We start from the raw sequence: 20229 nt of genomic DNA, 5'->3' as shown, positions 1-20229 counted from the left end.
TATATATATATATATATATATATATATATATATATTAACATATTTATTTATAATATTATGAAGGGGAGATTTTATAGACAGGTTGCTGATCTTGTAACACAGTCCACGTTATAAAATAGAACTATAACATGACCAGACATTATAATTATTATTAGACATTATTATGACCCATCCATGCCTGCAGCCCCCTAGTGGCTAAAAGAACGATTGCACACAAAATACAAAAACTACAAAAGATCAAGTTCTTGAAGATGCAAAAAAATTGCAGCTCCATTTGCAGCATTGTTTAAAGGGGAAGTATAAAATTCCAAACGCATGACTGCTTTCTTCCCAAAAATGTGCCACACTTCCCTACAGGTTGGAGTTGGTATTGCAGCTCCTTCAATAGCGCGGAGCTGTAATACCAATCACAACCTGTAGGTGCGGTGCTGTCGTATTTTTGTCATTTTTTTTAACGATTTTTTAATCCTATAATAATCTTTCACATCATGCAATTATTTTATATTTTAAAGGATTTTCAAGCGGGGCTCAGCCAGATCTTCCCCATTCATAAATAGAAGACTGACAGCTGCATAAGGTAAATATCTAAATCATCTTTGCAAAGTTGGTTGACAAATTCTAGAAGTTTTGTAAGGGCCGAAGGAAATTGGAAATGGCGGAATATATCATAAGACTGCAGGCAGGCCCAGACGTGTTGGATATGTAGCCTATGAATGGAGTGTGGTTGTCACTATGTTGAAGTGCAGGATTCCAGTATAACCAGCAGGAACCAGCTAGGAAAACATTTCTATCATCAACGAGGCCATTTTGGCTGACTGCTAGAAAACAATTACGCCAATGAGGCCAATTATCTTGTTAAGTCCCATCAAACCCATCTTACTTAGTGACAAGACCTCTATATTATCCCAAAGCCTTCCCATAAGTTCAAAGTGATCCCCCCTCTAGTTTACTGCAGTTTCTCAGAGGAAGTTGGACATTAATGGGGTCAGAGGGGAGAAGAGGTCAAATGGTGAGGTTGACGCACAGAGAACTTGACAGGCCCCTTTAAATATGAAAATGTCTAACATTCCCTAAATAAGGAGAATTACAGGTTTCTGGAAATACACCAAGGGGTATCAGCGTCTAAAAGCCTTGTTCCAGGGGTGTAACTGTACGGGGTGCAGAGGTAGCCTAAGGCCATCATGACCATCGGCAGCCATATCGGCTCACCTGAAGTAGCTCTTTTGTCACCTGGTCACCCAGGAGCCCCTCTCCTTCCCTTTTCCATCTCTCCCTGGCTTCATTATCTCTTGCATCATGCTTAGGTGAGACCCTGCCTGTAGCCCATAAGGTTACAAGGGATTTTTTTTTTTAAATTGCAAATTGTCTCTCCTCCAGAAGGAATAAATCCATTAACTTCCAACCATTGGAGGTAGCTAACTTGTAAGTCCATGTCTGAACCATAGGAGAACCTTAGGACGATTTCACATTGCTTACCGGCACCCATTTGACGACCCCATTGGGGCTTATAATAATAATAATAATAATTTTTGTTTATATAGCGCCAACATAATTTGCAGCACTTTACAATATTGTCTGAATTCCTTGCATAACGGGATTCGGAGATATGCGCTGACGGAGGCATAGACTATAATGGAGCCAGCAGAGCGAACGTGTGCTCTTCCAGCCCCATTATAGTCTATGTTTGGCGGGGGGGGGGGGGGGGTTCGGACTTGAGCCCTGACGGGGCCACAGAACAAGTGCCGCAATGCAATGTGAAAGCATCCTTAATACATAACATAGTAAAGTCATGCATTGTGTTACCGCCTAGTTACCGCCAATAGATGGCGCTAGAGTTACAGTTTTCTTCCTTCTGGAGAAGAGCTAATTTGCATATTTTTACTCACGGAGCATTGCCTAAAATACTTTCTACCGGCGGGAATGAGAACCAGTATGGCTTTGGAAAAACATAAAAACTGGAACGTTCAATGATCATATCAGTAAATCTGGAAGTAGCTCGCTTCTCCTCCATTTTTTTAAAGGTTAATTTTTTTTATTTTATTTATTTATTTTTTTTACACCAGTTCTGACGCTGGACCTACCCTGGTAACAGCACAACACGCTGTCCATATGTTATTGGAAGACTGCTCATAGTGGTCCGGCTGAGGTTCCCATATATCCAGAGCTTCTTCCGCCCGGTCAACCACCACCCCAGACTGGTCCACCAAAGCTGCCCGGACGCTGGATGTTCCCACATCGATGCCAACGTAGTAAGAGGCCACCACTTCTGTATTCTTTTCCTTCTGCATTTTCAATTTGCCTAATAATAGGTCAGATTAGGAAATAATCGGCGGTTATTTGGCAAGAAGTGAATCATCCACAGCAGAAAATGACTAATTGAATTATTATAGAAAAAGGAGACGTTGACTAATGCGAAAAGGAACCTGGCGGCAGCTCTATATGCAAAGTGATATGCATTCATTCAAGTGTTTGCAAAACTGTTTGAAAAGTTTTTTACAAAGCCGTATTTCTTTCTTCACGAAATGTAAAATCTGACATTTCTTTATTGCAATTTATAGAAGAATGTTTACATTTTAAATAATAAACATAAAATAATTAACAATAAATAAGCATTTTATGGAGTTGCTTTTCTAGCATTTGGACGCCCCTTTTCCATTGGTTTCCATTCATATAATCTCTCATATAGAAGTAGACGATCTATACTTGCTGGGGATTTCATAACAAAAGGACAATTTTGCTAATTAAGAGATCTGTATTAGTGCCAGTACAACAATCATGTTTCTTGTTTGTAAACATCCAAAGTGCCAGAGAAGTCAAGCTTGGAAGTCGCATATCAATTGTATTAGCACCTATACAGACATACCAATAGTTTCAGCAGTAAACTCATTCTGATAGATTCCCTTGAAGCGGAAACGCGTTGGGTTACCAAAAGGGGATTGTGCAAAATGATAACTTTAACCGTGACATCTTCCGAAATCCAAAATTCACAATACAGTTTTCATCCAATTTAAGAAGTGCAAATGTTCTCAATCTTCAATTCTACAGATTCCTTAATTCCAGTGTATTTATATTGGAGGCATACTGTGCTATATCTAGTGGCATTTGGGTGCAGTTCGCCACAAGCAATTGTGCTTCTGTGCTTTTTGCATTTTTGTGGCTGTCATATAAATACAAACTGTGTGTGGGATCAGAATTCCCCAAATTGCATTAATTAGAAGAGATCAAAATGGGCCATGAATTCAGGTGCCATGATCCAGATATTTTTTTGGCAAACGATAATATAGCAAAAGGAGTGACTCAAACCAGGGCTGGGTGCCCTCGCTCCAATGGCCCCATGATAGACATATAGTCTGCATCTATAATATATGGGGGCTAAAACAGACAATTAAAACTTTAGGATGTCGTTCCAACATACCAGTGAAATATGGGTCATTTATAGTAATCTCCAGTAAAATGGATATTGCAAAGAGTTGGTACAAACCAGGGCTGGGTGCCCTCGTTCCAATGGCCCCATGATAGACATATAGTCTGCATCTATGGTATAGGGGCTAAAGGAGACAATTAAAACTTTAGGATGTCGTTCCAATATACCACTGAAATATGGGTAATTTATAGTAATCTCCAGTAAAATGGATATTGCAAAGAGTTGGTACAAACCAGAGCTGGGAGCCCTCGCTCCCCATGATAGACATATAGTCTGCATCTAAGGTATAGGGGCTAAAGCGGGCAAGTAAGACGCCTTTCCAATATACCAGGGAAATATCAGTCACTAATAGTAATCTCAAGTAAAATGGATTGGGAGTTTATATAGCAGAAGGGACGGCAGAAAACAGGGCTGGGTGTCCTCGTTCCAGCAGCCATATCATTTACATCTATGATATAGGGTCTGGATCAGGCTAGGAGGCCATTCCATTATAATAGTGAAATATGGGCCACTAACAGTAATCTCCAGTAAGAAGGCTTGGGAATTCTTCCAGACATTTCTTCTATTCTTTAATCCTCCAGATATATTAGAATATTATTGGTCAAACATATTAAATGTGTACACAGCATTAGGGCTGAGTGGTGGGGGATGGGGGAGCTCTTAAGCACATCCATCACATCGTCCTAGAGGATGCATTTGAGAATTGGCGCTGGTAGGACATCTGCTTTTATTTTTTCCTCCCCAGATACTGGGCAATGAAAGCAATTTATAAAGTAAAATCAATTTGGAAATGTTCTCTCTCTCCATCGTCTACGGTTTGATTGAAAGCAAGAGGAGAGCAGGCCAGTGGCTGACTCCAAAACAAGCCTCACTGACCTCCATTTAGAGAGACTCTCTGTATAATGAATCTTAATTAAGATTGGGCTGTCAGCTTTCTCCGAGCTGCAACTTTGTAAAATGTAACATTGAAATAAACTACAAGGGAATATTAATCATTTCTCCGTCCGCGTCTCCATGCAAGTTAAGTGCATTCTGGGCTACAGAGGTTGTTTAAAGGACAACGACGGCGGAACTAGAGCTCGTCTGCATGCAAAGCGCAGTCTGACACTATGGAGATGCGGTCAATGCGGATCACTGCACTATCGGAGTGATTGTTTTATCTCTTCCATCTGTCCTTGCGCTAATTCAGAACATTTGTACCATGGGCTTCTAGGCCGCGTCTATGGGAAGTAGATTATCTACAGTTGACATGAACCTATTACTTCCAATTATGTCAACAATGGAAATGGGAATTATTATCGGCTATTCTTCTTCTTCTTCCCGAGACAATCAATGGTTCCTAAGAGATGAAATCAATCAAGTCAAAGCTATTCGCTTTGCTGGTCTACTGAAATGCCTTGACTAGTGCGTGATCACATCAGGAAATAAGGAAGGCAAGAGGAAGGAAGGGAAGATCGAAGGAAGGAATTAAGGGAGGACGGAAGGTATGGAGGTAGAAAAAAGACATGCAGGGAGAAAAGAAATGAAGGGAGGAAGGAAAAATGAAAGGATGGAGAGAGAATAAGGGCAGATGGGATGACGGAAAAATGAAAGAAGAGAGCATGGCAGAAAAAAATAGGAAGGGAGTAAGGTAGGAAAGTAGGGAGGGAGTAAGAAGAAATGAAGGGAGTAACGAAGGGAGGAAGAATGAAAGAAATTAAGGAGAGGGAGGAAAGGAAGGAAGGAAGGAAGAATGAAAGAAATGAAGGAGAGGGAGGAAAGGAAGGAAGGAATGAAGGAAGGAAGGAAAGAAGGAAAGAAGGAAAGAAGGAAGGAAGGAAGGGAGGAAGGAAGGAAGGGAGGAAGGAAGGGAGGAAGGAAGGAAGGAAGGAAGGAAGGGAGGAAGGAAGGAAAGAAGACAGCATGGCAGAAAAAAATAGGAAGGGAGTAAGGAAGGAAAGTAGGAAGGGAATAAGAAGAAATGAAGGGAGTAACGAAGGGAGGAAGAATGAAAGAAATGAAGGAGAGGGAGGAAAGGAAGGAAGGAAGACAGCATGGCAGAAAAAAAATAGGAAGCGAGCAAGGAAGGAAAGTAGGGAGGGAATAAGAAGAAATGAAGGGAATAATGAAGGGAGAAAGAATGAAAGAGAGGGAGAAAAAGAAAGTAAGGAAGGAATGAAGGAAGGAAGGAAGGACTCTATAAAAGAAGAAATGAAAGAAGACAGCATGGCAGAAAAAAAATAAGAAGGGAGTAAGGAAGGAAAGTAGGGAGGGAATAAGAAGAAATGAAGGGAATAATGAATGGAGGAAAATAAATGGAGAGGGAGGAAGGTAGGAATGGAGGAAGGACTATGAAAGAAGAAATGAAAGAAGGCAGCATGGCATAAAAAAAGAAAGGAAGGAAGCTAAGGCTATGTGCACACGTTGCGGATTGGCCGCTGCGGATTCACAGCAGTTTTCCATGCAGTGTACAGTACCGTGTAAACCTATGGAAAACCAAATCCGCAGTGCCAATGGTGCGGAAAATACCGTGCGGAAATGCTGCGTTGTATTTTCTGCAGCATGTCAATTCTTTGTGCGGATTCCGCAGCGTTTTACACCTGTTCCTGTATAGGAATCCGCAGGTGTAAAAACTCAGGTAAAATCCGCAGAAAAAATGCTGGAAATCCGTGGTAAAGCTGTAGGTAAAGCGCAGTGTGTTTTACCTGCGGATTTTTTTAAAAACTGCGCGGAAAAATTGGCACACGAATCCTCAAGGTGTAAACATAGCCTACATATAAGGGAGGGGAAAGGTAAACTTTTTTTTTAATCACTTTTTCCTGACTTGTGTTTTCTGCTGACGATTTTTGCTACAAATTCATCAAAATAGCACACTTCATTCATGAATTTTGGCCCTGATTCCTTAAAGGCTTTTTGCTAGAAATCTGGTGTAAAACTCTTTGACCAGTCACAATTTTTTTGCGTAACACTAGGTTGAACAAAAAAATGGGAGCCTTTAGGCATTTTCACGCCAGATTTGCTCAGCTCCTCCAAAATGATTGGAGCCGGGGGTGGAACAGGTGCGTGTCCGCTTGTCTAACTCATGACGAGCTGTGACGCACCTTACTCCAGGAATTTCACTCCAGTTCCTGATTGGACTAAGGGCTCATACTCACTTGCTAGAAAAAAAACGGTCCGTAATCTGGACCGAAAAAATAGGATGCAAACTATACGATTGTCATGCGAGTTGAATGCGATTTTTAATCACACCGTCCGTTTTACATCCATATGACATCCGTACGTAATGCGTTTTTTTCTCTGCAACTATTTTTCTACAATCATTTACAGGACCATTTACAGTGTTCTATGCCACAGAATGGTAAGGTATCTGTAAAAAACGGACTGAAAATGGATGGTCCGTATTCCGTGCGTTTTTTTTATCGCACCCATTGACTTGCATTGGCGAGACTCGCAGCAAATCGCTGCATGCTGCAATTTTTTTCTGAGCCCAATTTCGGCTGAGAAATAGATCGCAAATGAGATGTCACCTATTGAATAACATTGGTCCGAATGCAATCAGATTTTTTTTATCAGATTGCACTCGTCCGTTTTGCTCGCGAGCATGAGCCCTAAGGCTAAGTTCACACTAGGTGTTTTTGCTTTTTTTTTAAGCAAATTATCAGCTACGTTTTACAGTACTGGCTATGTCTGTCTATGGGATTTCAGAAATCTCCTACACGCACCTTGGTTTTTTGTCATCAGGATTTTGGGCTTTGCATGGTATTTTGTAAAATGAAGCATGTCACTTCTTTCAGTGTTTTTCACCCATTGAAATGAATGGGTGGTGGATAAAAGCTGGGGAAAAAAAAACACACACTAAAAATGTAAGTTTTTTTTATGCCAAAATCTGAGTCTATAGAATAGGACTTTTTTTCAACACTAAACTTAATCAGCATGCACAAGAGACAAATCTAGCATGCCAAAACCGCAGCAAAAAATGCACACAAAAAAGAATAAAAAATGCAGAAAAAAAAAAAAATGCAAGAAAAATAATGCTCCTTTCCTGCCAAGAGATCAGGAAAAAAAGCTGAAAAAACGCCTATTGTGAACTTACCCTAAGATTTGTGTTGGAGCACATGGAGGAACACGCCACTTGTCAGGCACACTTAATTCATTAAGAGTCTCGTACTCCTCTTTAGGCCGGGATCACACACACATGAGACTTGGGGCCTTTTTTTTTTCTTGTTTCTGTCTTTTGCGTCTTTTTACAAAATATTTCGCAAAATGTCACAAAAATGTACCAAAATAACTGATGTACGTAAAATCACTCCAGGAGGGACAGGAGTAGAGCTGCACCAAATCTTGCGAGGTTTTACAAAGTCAGATTTATTTAATTTTTCTAAAACATCTGGAAAAGCAACGCTGATGTAAAAATCAGAAAACAAACATAACAACGGAAGACAACGTGAAGAAAAGCGCAAATGGTTTGTTGAATTTGTCGCGAAACAAAAAGTCACCAATTGAGAGATCTTGAGGGTATCTGCACATGCTGCGGATTTTGCTGCGGATGAGTTTACAGTACAATGTAAACCTATAGGAAACAAAAAACGCTGTGCACATGCTGCGGAAAAAAACACGCGGAAACGCAGCAGTTTACATTCCGCAGCATGTCACTTCTTTCTGCGGATTCCGCAGCGGTTTTACAACTGCTCCATAATAGAAAACCGCAGGTGTAAAACCGCAGTGAAATCCACAGAAAAACCGCAGTAAATCCGCAATAAATCTGCAGCAAAAACGCAGCAGAAAAATCCGCAGTGGACCATTCTACGTGTGCACATAGCCTTAGGCTAAAAGACTGGAGGAAACACAGTGGTCGATGGGGTCCGTAGATCTTGCAGCCTCTGTGGAGCCAGGGACAATATAATACACGCTCACTGCCTTTATTCCCCCCCGTCTCCGCGCTGACGCCTGTTCATGGGCTCCTAGCAGTGACGCTCAGGAGATTTTACATGCAGAAAAGTTTATCACATGATAAAAGAGGATTGATAATCCAGAAATAGGAACCCAGGCCATTGAATGTTATGGCCATAATGGATTATCTTTCAGCCTGTGGTCGGGTTCTGCCATGTTGTATTGTGGTAGTGTTGATACCTGACGCTGTCCTTGCAGTGATCTCCAGCACAGGAGTGTCACAGCATCCAGCGGTCTGGAATCACCTTATGTTATGGAAGTCTGGAGAACAGACATTTTACTGCTTCTCAGGTTCAAAACATCCATTGAAAGAGTCCCAGTCATCCCCGTAATGAAAACTAAATATTGACTGGGCCATTTTAAGAAGCCGCCTCTCGGTCAATATTAAACGTGCACATGTCTAAGTAGGCTGCCATCCAGCTGACGGCAAATACACGAAGCAGGTGAGGCCGCGCTCCGACCGAAGGGAGGAGTATTGGGGAACAACGATGTACACAAGCTTCAGAAATGGCATTCTGCAGAGTACAATGTGCTGGGGACCATTCTATGTCACTGACAGAGCATGCTGGGACATGTAGTCACACAATAATCACAGGAAAACAAAATGTGTAAAAACACTACGTGAGTATACAACTCAGGATCAGTAATGTATGTACACAGTGACTGCACCAGCAGAATAGTGAGTGCAGCTCTGGGGTATAATACAGGATGTAACTCAGGATCAGTAATGTAATGTATGTACACAGTGACTGCACCAGCAGAATAGTGAGTGCAGCTCTGGGGTATAATACAGGATGTAACTCAGGATCAGTAATGTAATGTATGTACACAGTGACTGCACCAGCAGAATAGTGAGCGCAGCTCTGGAGTATAATACAGGATGTAACTTAGGATCAGTAATGTAATGTATGTACACAGTGACTGCATCAGCAGAATAGTGAGTGCAGCTCTGGGGTATAATACAGGATGTAACTCAGGATCAGTAATGTAATGTATGTACACAGTGACTGCACCAGCAGAATAGTGAGTGCAGCTCTGGGGTATAATACAGGATGTAACTCAGGATCAGTAATGTAATGTATGTACACAGTGACTGCACCAGCAGAATAGTGAGTGCAGCTCTGGAGTATAATACAGGATGTAACTTAGGATCAGTAATGTAATGTATGTACACAGTGACTGCACCAGCAGAATAGTGAGTGCAGCTCTGGAGTATAATACAGGATGTAACTCAGGATCAGTAATGTAATGTATATACACAGTGACTGCACCAGCAGAATAGTGAGTGCTGCTCTGGAGTATAATACAGGATGTAACTCAGGATCAGTAATGTAATGTATGTACAGTGACTGCACAAAGCAGAATAGTGAGTGCAGCTCTGGGGTATAATACAGGATGTAACCCAGGATCAGTAATGTAATGTATGTACACAGTGACTGCACCAGCAGAATAGTGAGTGCAGCTCTGGAGTATAATACAGGATGTAACTCGGGATCAGTAATGTAATGTATGTACACAGTGACTGCACCAGCAGAATAGTGAGTGCAGCTCTGGGGTATAATACAGGATGTAACTCAGGATCAGTAATGTAATGTATATACACAGTGACTGCACCAGCAGAATAGTGAGCGCTGCTCTGGAGTATAATACAGGATATAACTCAGGATCAGTAATGTAATGTATGTACACAGTGACTGCACCAGCAGAATAGTGAGTGCAGCTCTGGAGTATAATACAGGATGTGACTCAGGATCAGTAATGTAATGTATGTACACAGTGACTGCACCAGCAGAATAGTGAGTGCAGCTCTGGGGTATAATACAGGATGTAACTCCGGATCAGTAATGTAATATATGGACACAGTGACTGCACCAGCAGAATAGTGAGTGCAGCTCTGGAGTATAATACAGGATGTAACTCAGGATCAGTAATGTAATGTATGTACACAGTGACTGCACCAGCAGAATAGTGAGTGCAGCTCTGGGGTATAATACAGGATGTAACTCAGGATCAGTAATGTAATGTATGTACACAGTGACTGCACCAGCAGAATAGTGAGCGCAGCTCTGGAGTATAATACAGGATGTAACTCAGGATCAGTAATGTAATGTATGTACACAGTGACTGCATCAGCAGAATAGTGAGCACAGCTCTCGAGTATAATACAGGATGTAACTCAGGCTTAGTAATGTAATGTATGTACACAGTGACTGCACCAGCAGAATAGTGAGTGCAGCTCTGGGGTATAATATAGGATGTAACTAAGGATCAGTAATGTAATATATGTACACAGTGACTGCAGCAGCAGAATAGTGAGTGCAGCTCTGGAGTATAATACAGGATGTAACTCAGGATCAGTAATGTAATGTATGTACACAGTGACTGCATCAGCAGAATAGTGAGCACAGCTCTGGAGTAAAATACAGGATGTAACTCAGGATCAGTAATGTGATGTATGTACACAGAGACTGCACTAGCAGAATAGTGAGTGCAGCTCTGGGGTATAATACAGGATGTAACTCAGGATCAGTAATGTAATGTATGTACACAGTGACTGCACTAGCAGAATAGTGAGTGCAGCTCTGGGGTATAATACAGGATGTAACTCAGGATCAGTAATGTAATATATTGGAAATTTAGCACAGTCATTATAGTAGCAGCAATGTCACTTTACTGGATTTTAATTAGGACTTTTCAGACTTGCACTGTGTCCCAATGACTTATTTTGGATATGTTTTTAGGCAAGTGAATATGGATTACAGTCCATCGCTGCAGGAGGTGCAGAGATACCAGTGAACCCCAATGTCTGCGTAGTTTATTCGCAGCGCTACAATGCCAGTGGCAGACTGTAGGCTCGCCTGTATGACGACCCCTTCTAGTGTAGGTATCTACTCGTAAAGAGAGTGACTCAGATAATTGGCTTATATTAGGACATTGCTCTTATTGCTGTTTCCCCAGGGTACATCACTCGGTTTGGAGCTCTGTAGAGGATAAGGTGGAGCAGACACTTACTTGCAGGCACAGAATACACTGGTTACTTTCACAGCAGATTGTTACAATGTTTCTATCTCAGCTTCCTCTACAAGCTGCGGTTTCTGCGCCTTTTGTCAGACTGTTGGTGATTGGTCGCCTGTACACAACCTAGGATTGGCTCCGGTCTCTGCGCACTTTGCCCGGGGCAGACAGTCTGAGGTTACTCTGTAACCCGCCTGTGTCTGATTCTTTAGCTTTTCCAGCAGATGTTGGGTGCGAGGTCTGCGGAGTCGTGTAGAGCTGGCCTCTGACTTCTGTACACATCATCATCATGTCCCTTGTGCACATTTTCCAGGTCTAATATCAACTTATTAAATCTAAATAAAGAAACATTTTATTTGTTCGGAGTCCTTGAGAATTTGGGGAAACTTCTTCTACAAATATTTAGGTATTCACTGTTACTATGTATCACCAAATAAACTGTATTATCTCTAGGTAGCAGCCAGGGGAGGTAAGAGGGTGCAGCTATGGAGAGTTCGGAGGCAGCAGCTTCTCCAGGATCCTGGTACCTAGAGCTTCAACATACGTCAGTCGCTATTATGTCATAATGTAATACTAATCAAAGGGCTTCACTAAAGGCCCCTTCACACTAAGCGACGCTGCAGCGATCCAGACAACGATCCGGATCGCTGCAGCGTCGCTGGAGAGCTGTCACACAGACAGCTCTCCAGCGACCAACAATGCCGGTAACCAGGGTAAACATCGGGTTACTAAGCGCAGGGCCGCGCTTAGTAACCCGATGTTTACCCTGGTTACCATCGTAAAAGTTAAAAAAAACAAACACTACATACTTACCTTCCGCTGTCTGTCCCCCGGCGCTCTGCTTCTCTGCTCTGGCTGTGAGCACAGCGGCCGGAAAGCAGAGCGGTGACGTCACCGCTCTGCTTTCCGGCTGCCCGGCGCTCACAGCCAGAGCAGAGAAGCAGAGCGCCGGGGACAGACAGCGGTAGGTAAGTATGTAGTGTTTGTTTTTTTAACTTTTACGATGGTAACCAGGGTAAACATCGGGTTACTAAGCTTAGTAACCCGATGTTTACCCTGGTTACCAGTGAAGACATCGCTGAATCGGTGTCACACACGCCGATTCAGCGATGTCAGCGGGAGATCCAGCGACGAAATAAAGTTCGGGCCTTCTAGCTCCGACCAACGACATCACAGCAGGATTCTGATCGCTGCTGCGTGTCACACTGGACGATATCGCTATCCAGGGCGCTGCAACGTCACAGATCGCTAGCAATATCGTTTAGTGTGAAGGTACCTTAAGTAGGCTCAAACGTGGGGACTGCCCTTGTTAGGGCGGGAGTCTTATACACGGGGCACGACAGGGAAGATAGCTTCAAACCCTTCCCCCCCTCCACTTTTCTCCCCCCCATTGGGAAAAGTCCATTGGTCTCTTCCCCACGCCGTGCTCTCAACAAGCACAGGAATCCATAGCAAGGAGAGAGACAGTGACTGGGTGAGATCATGCCAATTTTCTTGTCTAGTGCACGGTTAAACATGAGCACCAAATTGTGATTTTAAAGTAGATATAATTTTAGAGGTATACATATTAAATGTTAAGTTTTAGAATCTAGTGGCTGGCTATGCTGGGTTGCTTGTTAACAGTGGTCAGATTTGTCTAGAACGGTACGTTCCGATTTTTTCCTGCTAAATTAATAATGATCTGTTTTATTCCATTTCTTTTCTTTTCTTTTTTTTTTTAAAGTAATTCTTCCATTTGTTTTCTGATTTTCTTTTAAAGTTTTTACTTTTACTATTAGGATACATTTTATGATTTTGGACAGTCACGCACTCAGTGATATTAAATTTGTTAATTTTTTCATTTTGTGCACGTTCTGGGAAAAGAGGGATGAAGTGAACTTTTCTGTACCGTTTATAATTGTGTATCTTAATGTTTTTAATTTTTTTTTACATTTTTTATTAGTTCTTTAAGGAGACTTGAACCTGAGATCACTAGGCCGCTTGTACAATATGCTGTAATATTGTGGTATATTGTAAAAATAGCAAATCTGGTCTTAAGCCTAGCAACAGGTATACAGACATGGGAGACACAGGTCCTTCAATAGACCCCCAGCTAAGATGATAATGCCAACGACACCCCTAAAATCATATTGTGGGTGAGTGATGGTTGTCAGAAGGGACATCTTCCTACCACTATCATAATTTCAGGCAGCATCTAAGAAGTTAAACTGCTGTGATCGGAGCTATCTTATAGAAGAAGATAGCCTCAAGTGCTGGCTGTATAACATGGCCGACATCTGTGCTCTATGGAGCAAGCTCAGTCCATTCATGCTGTACACACATCCGTTGCACTTGTATAGAAGATGCCGATAATTCTAATCTGGACAGCGTCAGTCCTGTCATTTGTCCGGATTCACGAGGCGGTGGTGCCAGCCCATTTACAGACCACTGTTTGGGGGTGCTTTCCCCTCATCAGTGCTTTTCACTTTTTTACTGGTCCTTGTTGCAGCTTTGGGGTGGAGTGGACCACCCTATGGAAACCAGTTGAGTATAAAGTGTTATTAGTGTGCTATATGGGAAAAACTAAACCCTATTACCCTATAGGTAGACATAAATAAGAGGAGTGGGTTTTTAATATAGACCCCAACCATCTCCATATCTCCCATTCACTACAATGGAGAATGGTGGCACACCTGCAGTCAATTCTCCTTTAAAGGGAACCTGTCACCTGAATTTGGCAGGTCCTTTTTTGGGTCATATGGGCGGTGTTTTTGGGTCTTTTATTAACCCCTTTTTCCCCCCTGGTCGCGAAATTGACCTGCCGTTGATTCGCTTTCCTCCCTAGTTAACGCGTGCGCAAAGCAATCTTGCCTTGCGCATGCGCAGTAGCTTTGCCCAACTGCGGGCAAAGCCGAAAACCATTAGTGCGCATGCACCGGAACACAGCAAAATACTAATGGTTTTCGGCTTTGCCCGCAGTTGGGCAAAGCATACTGCACGTGCGCAAGGCAAGATTGCTTTGTGCACGCGTTAACTACGGAGGAAAGCGAATCAACGGCAAGTCAATTTCGCGACCAGCGTGCGGCCAGCGGGAAAAAAGGGGTTAATAAAAGACCCGAAAACACCGCCCATATGACCCAAAAAAGGACCCGCCATATTCAGGTGACAGGTTCCCTTTAAAGCTGATGGGTCGGAGTGAAGTCCCATCCCATCAAGGAGCCTTGGGTACTCAGGAACGCTGCTGTCCAGGATTATTTGCGGGTATTTTATCTTTTACACAGGGTTATTCCACAGACTGATCAGGTTTTCCACTAGGCGGCCATCAAATCTCAGATGTTCCTCTGTTTGTGTCAACCTCACGGTATATGCAGGGGATACGTGTCACACAGCGGCTGATACAGGTTCATTATAGGCAGACCGACTGATCTTAAATATTTTTCCGGACCCGGCTGAGATGTCTTCCCCGACTGCTGGGTAATTAGTCTACTGTGTCTAGTATTTCCAGTGCAGATTATTACACATTGAACAGTAGGACGCGGCACAATCTCAGCACACCCCAGTGTTACAAATTTTGGGGGAGTCTATGAAAGCACGGTCTGTATGTCTGGGTGCTGGGAAAAGTGTCATTATGAATGATAAATGGCATTATATAGACCCAAGACTGAGCAACTGAACTCAATCCTCTGTGGTCGGACATTGAAATCTATACGAGTGTATATAAGGTCGGGGCTGCAGTGGGAACTGTATGGAAAATGTCACAATAGCAGAACATTTGCCCATATCGTGCCCAGCTCCTATTTCCAGACCACCCTTGTTTGATCAGTAATCTGAGTACCTGAATACCCCAAATGAGGCCACTAGTCTAATCACAGGGCAAAGCTTATGAGTCACGAGTAGACTAACTAGAGCTGAGAATTAGAACACACCCACCTCTATTAATATACAGCATATACTGAATATAATAAGGAGCTAATAAAGGGGCCTCCACTTTAGGGGTCTCCCATCTCATACCCATGTCTTGGTATTGTATTAATAGCAAGGAAAATCCCAGTATGTAACCGACACTCCCGTATGGAGTTTCTCATAGATGTTATATATAAATACAGTGGGGCAAAAAAGTATTTAGTCAGTCAGCAATAGTGCACGTTCCACCACTTAAAAAGATGAGAGGCGTCTGTAATTTACATCATAGGTAGACCTCAACTATGGGAGACAAACTGAGAAAAAAAAATCCAGAAAATCACATTGTCTGTTTTTTTAACATTTTATTTGCGTATTATGGTGGAAAATAAGTATTTGGTCAGAAACAAACAATCAAGATTTCAGGCTCTCACAGACCTGTAACTTCTTCTTTAAGAGTCTCCTCTTTCCTCCACTCATTACCTGTAGTAATGGCACCTGTTTAAACTTGTTATCAGTATAAAAAGACACCTGTGCACACCCTCAAACAGTCTGACTCCAAACTCCACTATGGTGAAGACCAAAGAACTGTCAAAGGACACCAGAAACAAAATTGTAGCCCTGCACCAGGCTGGGAAGACTGAATCTGCAATAGCCAACCAGCTTGGAGTGAAGAAATCATCAGTGGGAGCAATAATTAGAAAATGGAAGACATACAAGACCACTAATAATCTCCCTCGATCTGGGGCTCCACGCAAAATCCCACCCCGTGGGGTCAGAATGATCACAAGAACGGTGAGCAAAAATCCCAGAACCACGCGGGGGACCTAGTGAATGAACTGCAGAGAGCTGGGACCAATGTAACAAGGCCTACCATAAGTAACACACTACGCCACCATGGACTCAGATCCTGCAGTGCCAGACGTGTCCCACTGCTTAAGCCAGTACATGTCCGGGCCCGTCTGAAGTTTGCTAGAGAGCATTTGGATGATCCAGAGGAGTTTTGGGAGAATGTCCTATGGTCTGATGAAACCAAACTGGAACTGTTTGGTAGAAACACAACTTGTCGTGTTTGGAGGAAAAAGAATACTAAGTTGCATCCATCAAACATACCTACTGTAAAGCATGGTGGTGGAAACATCATGCTTTGGGGCTGTTTCTCTGCAAAGGGGCCAGGACGACTGATCCGGGTACATGAAAGAATGAATGGGGCCATGTATCGTGAGATTTTGAGTGCAAACCTCCTTCCATCAGCAAGGGCATTGAAGATGAAACGTGGCTGGGTCTTTCAACATGACAATGATCCAAAGCACACTGCCAGGGCAACGAAGGAGTGGCTTCGTAAGAAGCATTTCAAGGTCCTGGAGTGGCCTAGCCAGTCTCCAGATCTCAACCCTATAGAAAACCTTTGGAGGGAGTTGAAAGTCCGTGTTTCCAAGCGAAAAGCCAAAAACATCACTGCTCTAGAGGAGATCTGCATGGAGGAATGGGCCAACATACCAACAACAGTGTGTGGCAACCTTGTGAAGACTTACAGAAAACGTTTGACCTCTGTCATTGCCAACAAAGGATATATTACAAAGTATTGAGATGAAATTTTGTTTCTGACCAAATACTTATTTTCCACCATAATATGCAAATAAAATGTTTAAAAAAAAACAGACAATGTGATTTTCTGGATTTTTTTTTCTCAGTTTGTCTCCCATAGTTGAGGTCTACCTATGATGTAAATTACAGACGCCTCTCATCTTTTTAAGTGGTGGAACTTGCACTATTGCTGACTGACTAAATACTTTTTTGCCCCACTGTATCTGCTTTATTGAGGTAATACAAAATTACAGGACAATGGGTTTCGACTCCTACACCATGGAGTCTTCTTCAGGTCATAAAAATAAACAAAAATGTTTTTCCCCTATCCTCAGGGTTGTTTGGATTAATTTGGTATTGTATTAAGACTTTGTAGCAGTCTTCCAGTAACCCTGCTGCTTGCCAGTGGTCTTCAGGACTTCACATATTTGTTTGTGTCTTCCAGTAACCCTGCTGCGTATCAGTGGTCTTTAGGACTTCACCTATTTTGTCTGCAGTCTTCCAGTAACCCTGCTGGTTGCCAGTGGTCTTCAGGACTTCACATGTTTGTCTGCAGCCTCCAGTAACCCTGCTGCTTGCCAGTGGTCTTCAGGACTTCACATGTTTGTCTGCAGCCTCCAGTAACCCTGCTGCTTGCCAGTGGTCTTCAGGACTTCACATGTTTGTCTGCAGCCTCCAGTAACCCTGCTGCTTGCCAGTGGTCTTCAGGACTTCACATGTTTGTCTGTGTCTTCCAGTAACCCTGCTGCATATCAGTGGTCTTCAGGACTTCCCCTGTTTGTCTGAAGCCTCTAGTAACCCTTTTGCCTGTCAGTGGTCTTTAGGACTTCACCTATTTTGTCTGCAGCTTCCAGTAAACCATGCTGCCAGTCAGTGGTCTTCAGGACTTCACCTGTTTTTCTGTGGCCTCCTATAACTCTGCCATCCTTCAGTCATCTTTAGGACTTCACCTGTTTGTCTGCAGCTTCCATTAAACCATGCTGCCTGTCAGTGGTCTTCAGGACTTCACCTGTTTGCCTGCAGCTTCCAGTAAACCATGCTGCCGGTCAGTGTTCTTCAGGACTTCACCTGTAGCTTCCATTAACCCTGCTACCAGTCAGGGGTCTTCAGGATTTCACTTGTTTGTCTATGGTTTCCAGTAATCCTGCTGCCAGTCAGTGGTCTTCAGTACTCCTTTAAGTCTTTCAGTTTTTTCTACGGGCCTACCTGTGGCTTCACGGACATATTCTGTCCGCTTGCGGCTTCCAGGATCCCTTTAAGACATTAAGTTTACCTCCAGTAGCTCTGCTATCTGTTTCCTGCGTGTGAATGCCACCTGCTGCACCAACGACCACTGACCGTATGCCCACCCAGACCTCGGGCTATCATCCTTCTCACCTAGTGAGCCCACTTTGTGTAACAATTGTAATATAATTTAAAAAATAGTATAAACGAAAACGAGGACATTAGAGCAGAAGTTCTGGAATGTTCATTTAACAAAGCCTATGTGGCTACTGTGAGGCTCCCGAATGGTTAATGAGACCTCCCACAGGGAAAGGAGCTAGAGAGTGAACCAGTACCAGGACTTCATGTCTCAGTGGTTGGGGTGCACAGGGTGAACTAGCACCAGAAGGGAACCATATTTTGAGCATTGCCATAGAGCCACTCTCTCTTTATGTAAGACCATGGTGGACCCAATTTAAGGAAAGGTTTAAAAAAAATACTTGGTACTTTATTCTGGACCCAAGACCCATTTTATTGATCGTTGGTTTAACCCTTTTTTGATCACGCTGGCGTAAGTCAGTGTGAACATCAGTCTCATCATCCTCCATTATGTCTCTATTGCCTGGAGACGTGTGGGGTATGGAGGACCTCCATTCGGAAGGGGATAGAGAAACCCAAAATTGAACTTTTTACCTAAAATATAGGTATCTTGTCCATGCAGTCATCAGAAAGGTTGAGAATTTCGCCAGGTGATTGTGTAAATGAATGGAAGTTTAACTGGAGGTGATGACAGATTTCGCTTTATGTGGCTTTTCAGCTGACAGCAGTGGTATTGTGGAGAACATCATCGTGGAGGATTAGAAGGGAGAAAAACAAGATTAGAAGAAAATCTGGGTATTCGCAGCCAGTCACCTGAGTGTAACGCGGCATCTACGTCTGGATTCCTGGATAAAACTGTCTAGAACGAGTCATTAAACTCTGCCTTATCTACACGAACAGGGCAGGTCCCTGCGGTGGTGGGACAGTGATGCGGCCGCATTACATTGCTTGTCTTGGCTTTTTATACATTAGTTCTTAATTTCATTAATTGCTGTCTACAGATATAAAATTAAAAAAACAAATGAGCCGGAGCATAAGTTGGTATACGTGCAATGCATAAGAGCACATTCACAACGTGGCCATTTTATAGACAAACCACCCCCAAAAAATAAAATGAGCATACTATAGTAAGTAAATAAGTAAATAGTAATCGTGCATGTAAATAATACAGGATACTTAACTAACACTATTTTCATCAAAAAGCATAAAAGCCATCCCACCGCGACAAGGTGTACCCAATCGGGAATGTCCTAGTATCAGATGTTGGGACCATCCCAATTGGATACACCTTGTCGCGGTGGGATGGCTTTTATGCTTTTTGATGAAAGTAGTGTTAATCAAGAATGCTGTGTTATTTACATGTACTATTACTATTTACTTATATACTTACTACAGAGTATATGCTCATTTTGTTTTTATTTCTTGGGTTTTAGATGTCCAATATATGACTCCATGACTTGCTCTATGACTTTCAGTAATGGATAGATGCCACAGTTCCCCTTATGTAAAGTTGTTCCATGGCACCTACCGGACGTCTCCTGCTTCTCCATACTCCGTACTGTATCCCTTACTGGTCTCTTGGCTTCCACGGATTGCCTGCATCTGGAAGATTAATTGAGGGACAAAGTACAGATATGAGTAATGGTATATATATATATATATTTTTTTTTTTTTTTTTGCACCATACTGAGTCTGTTAATTTATTTAGAAGGATTTTACCAAGAATGTAAGTTACCACTTACTTATGTCATATGTTGCTAATGTTTGGGGTCCTACCATCAATCTCAAGAACTGCCTTGTTTGAATGGACCAATGGTCACACCTGCATACCACCACTCCATGCATTGCCTTGAAGACTGCTGGAGGAAGCCGAGCACAGCACCAGGCAATCTTTGGCAGTTCTATAATAGTACTTTATTAAAACGAGCTACTCCAGAGCTTCACTCTTGGGAGCAATGGAACACCCAGCAAACTACAAGTTCTCACCTATACACAAATGCTCAACAGGAATACTCATGACCAGCCCTTCATCAGTGGCCAACAAGTCCAAGAAGAGTGGACACTAAATGTTAACTAGGTCAAATGAGACTAGC

At 42.6% G+C, this 20229-nt stretch overlaps 1 protein-coding gene across 5 annotated transcripts in view; it reads right to left on the bottom strand.

Annotated features, from left to right (window-relative positions):
- Positions 1 to 19709, bottom strand: part of FGGY (FGGY carbohydrate kinase domain containing) — a 182879-nt gene extending 163170 nt beyond the window's left edge. For 3 of the 5 annotated variants that reach the window (XM_069738117.1, XM_069738120.1, XM_069738119.1), the window contains exons 1-2: positions 11366 to 11453; positions 2082 to 2299 (exon numbers count right to left, since the gene is read on the bottom strand). In XM_069738117.1, coding sequence (XP_069594218.1) covers positions 2082 to 2288 — 207 coding nt within the window. In that variant the 5' untranslated portion in view covers positions 2289 to 2299; positions 11366 to 11453. Of the gene's footprint in view, positions 1 to 2081; positions 2300 to 11365; positions 11454 to 19664 lie in introns of those variants that run through there. The other 2 variants (XM_069738118.1, XM_069738116.1) reach the window with 2 other exon arrangements.
- Positions 19710 to 20229: the final 520 nt, after the last annotated feature.

Source organism: Ranitomeya imitator, chromosome 8, assembly GCF_032444005.1.
Source record: "Ranitomeya imitator isolate aRanImi1 chromosome 8, aRanImi1.pri, whole genome shotgun sequence".
In the NCBI taxonomy this organism is placed as follows: Eukaryota; Metazoa; Chordata; class Amphibia; order Anura; family Dendrobatidae; genus Ranitomeya; species Ranitomeya imitator.
Note: the sequence above shows the minus strand (reverse complement) of the source record. Positions and strands in the feature narration are given on the sequence as shown.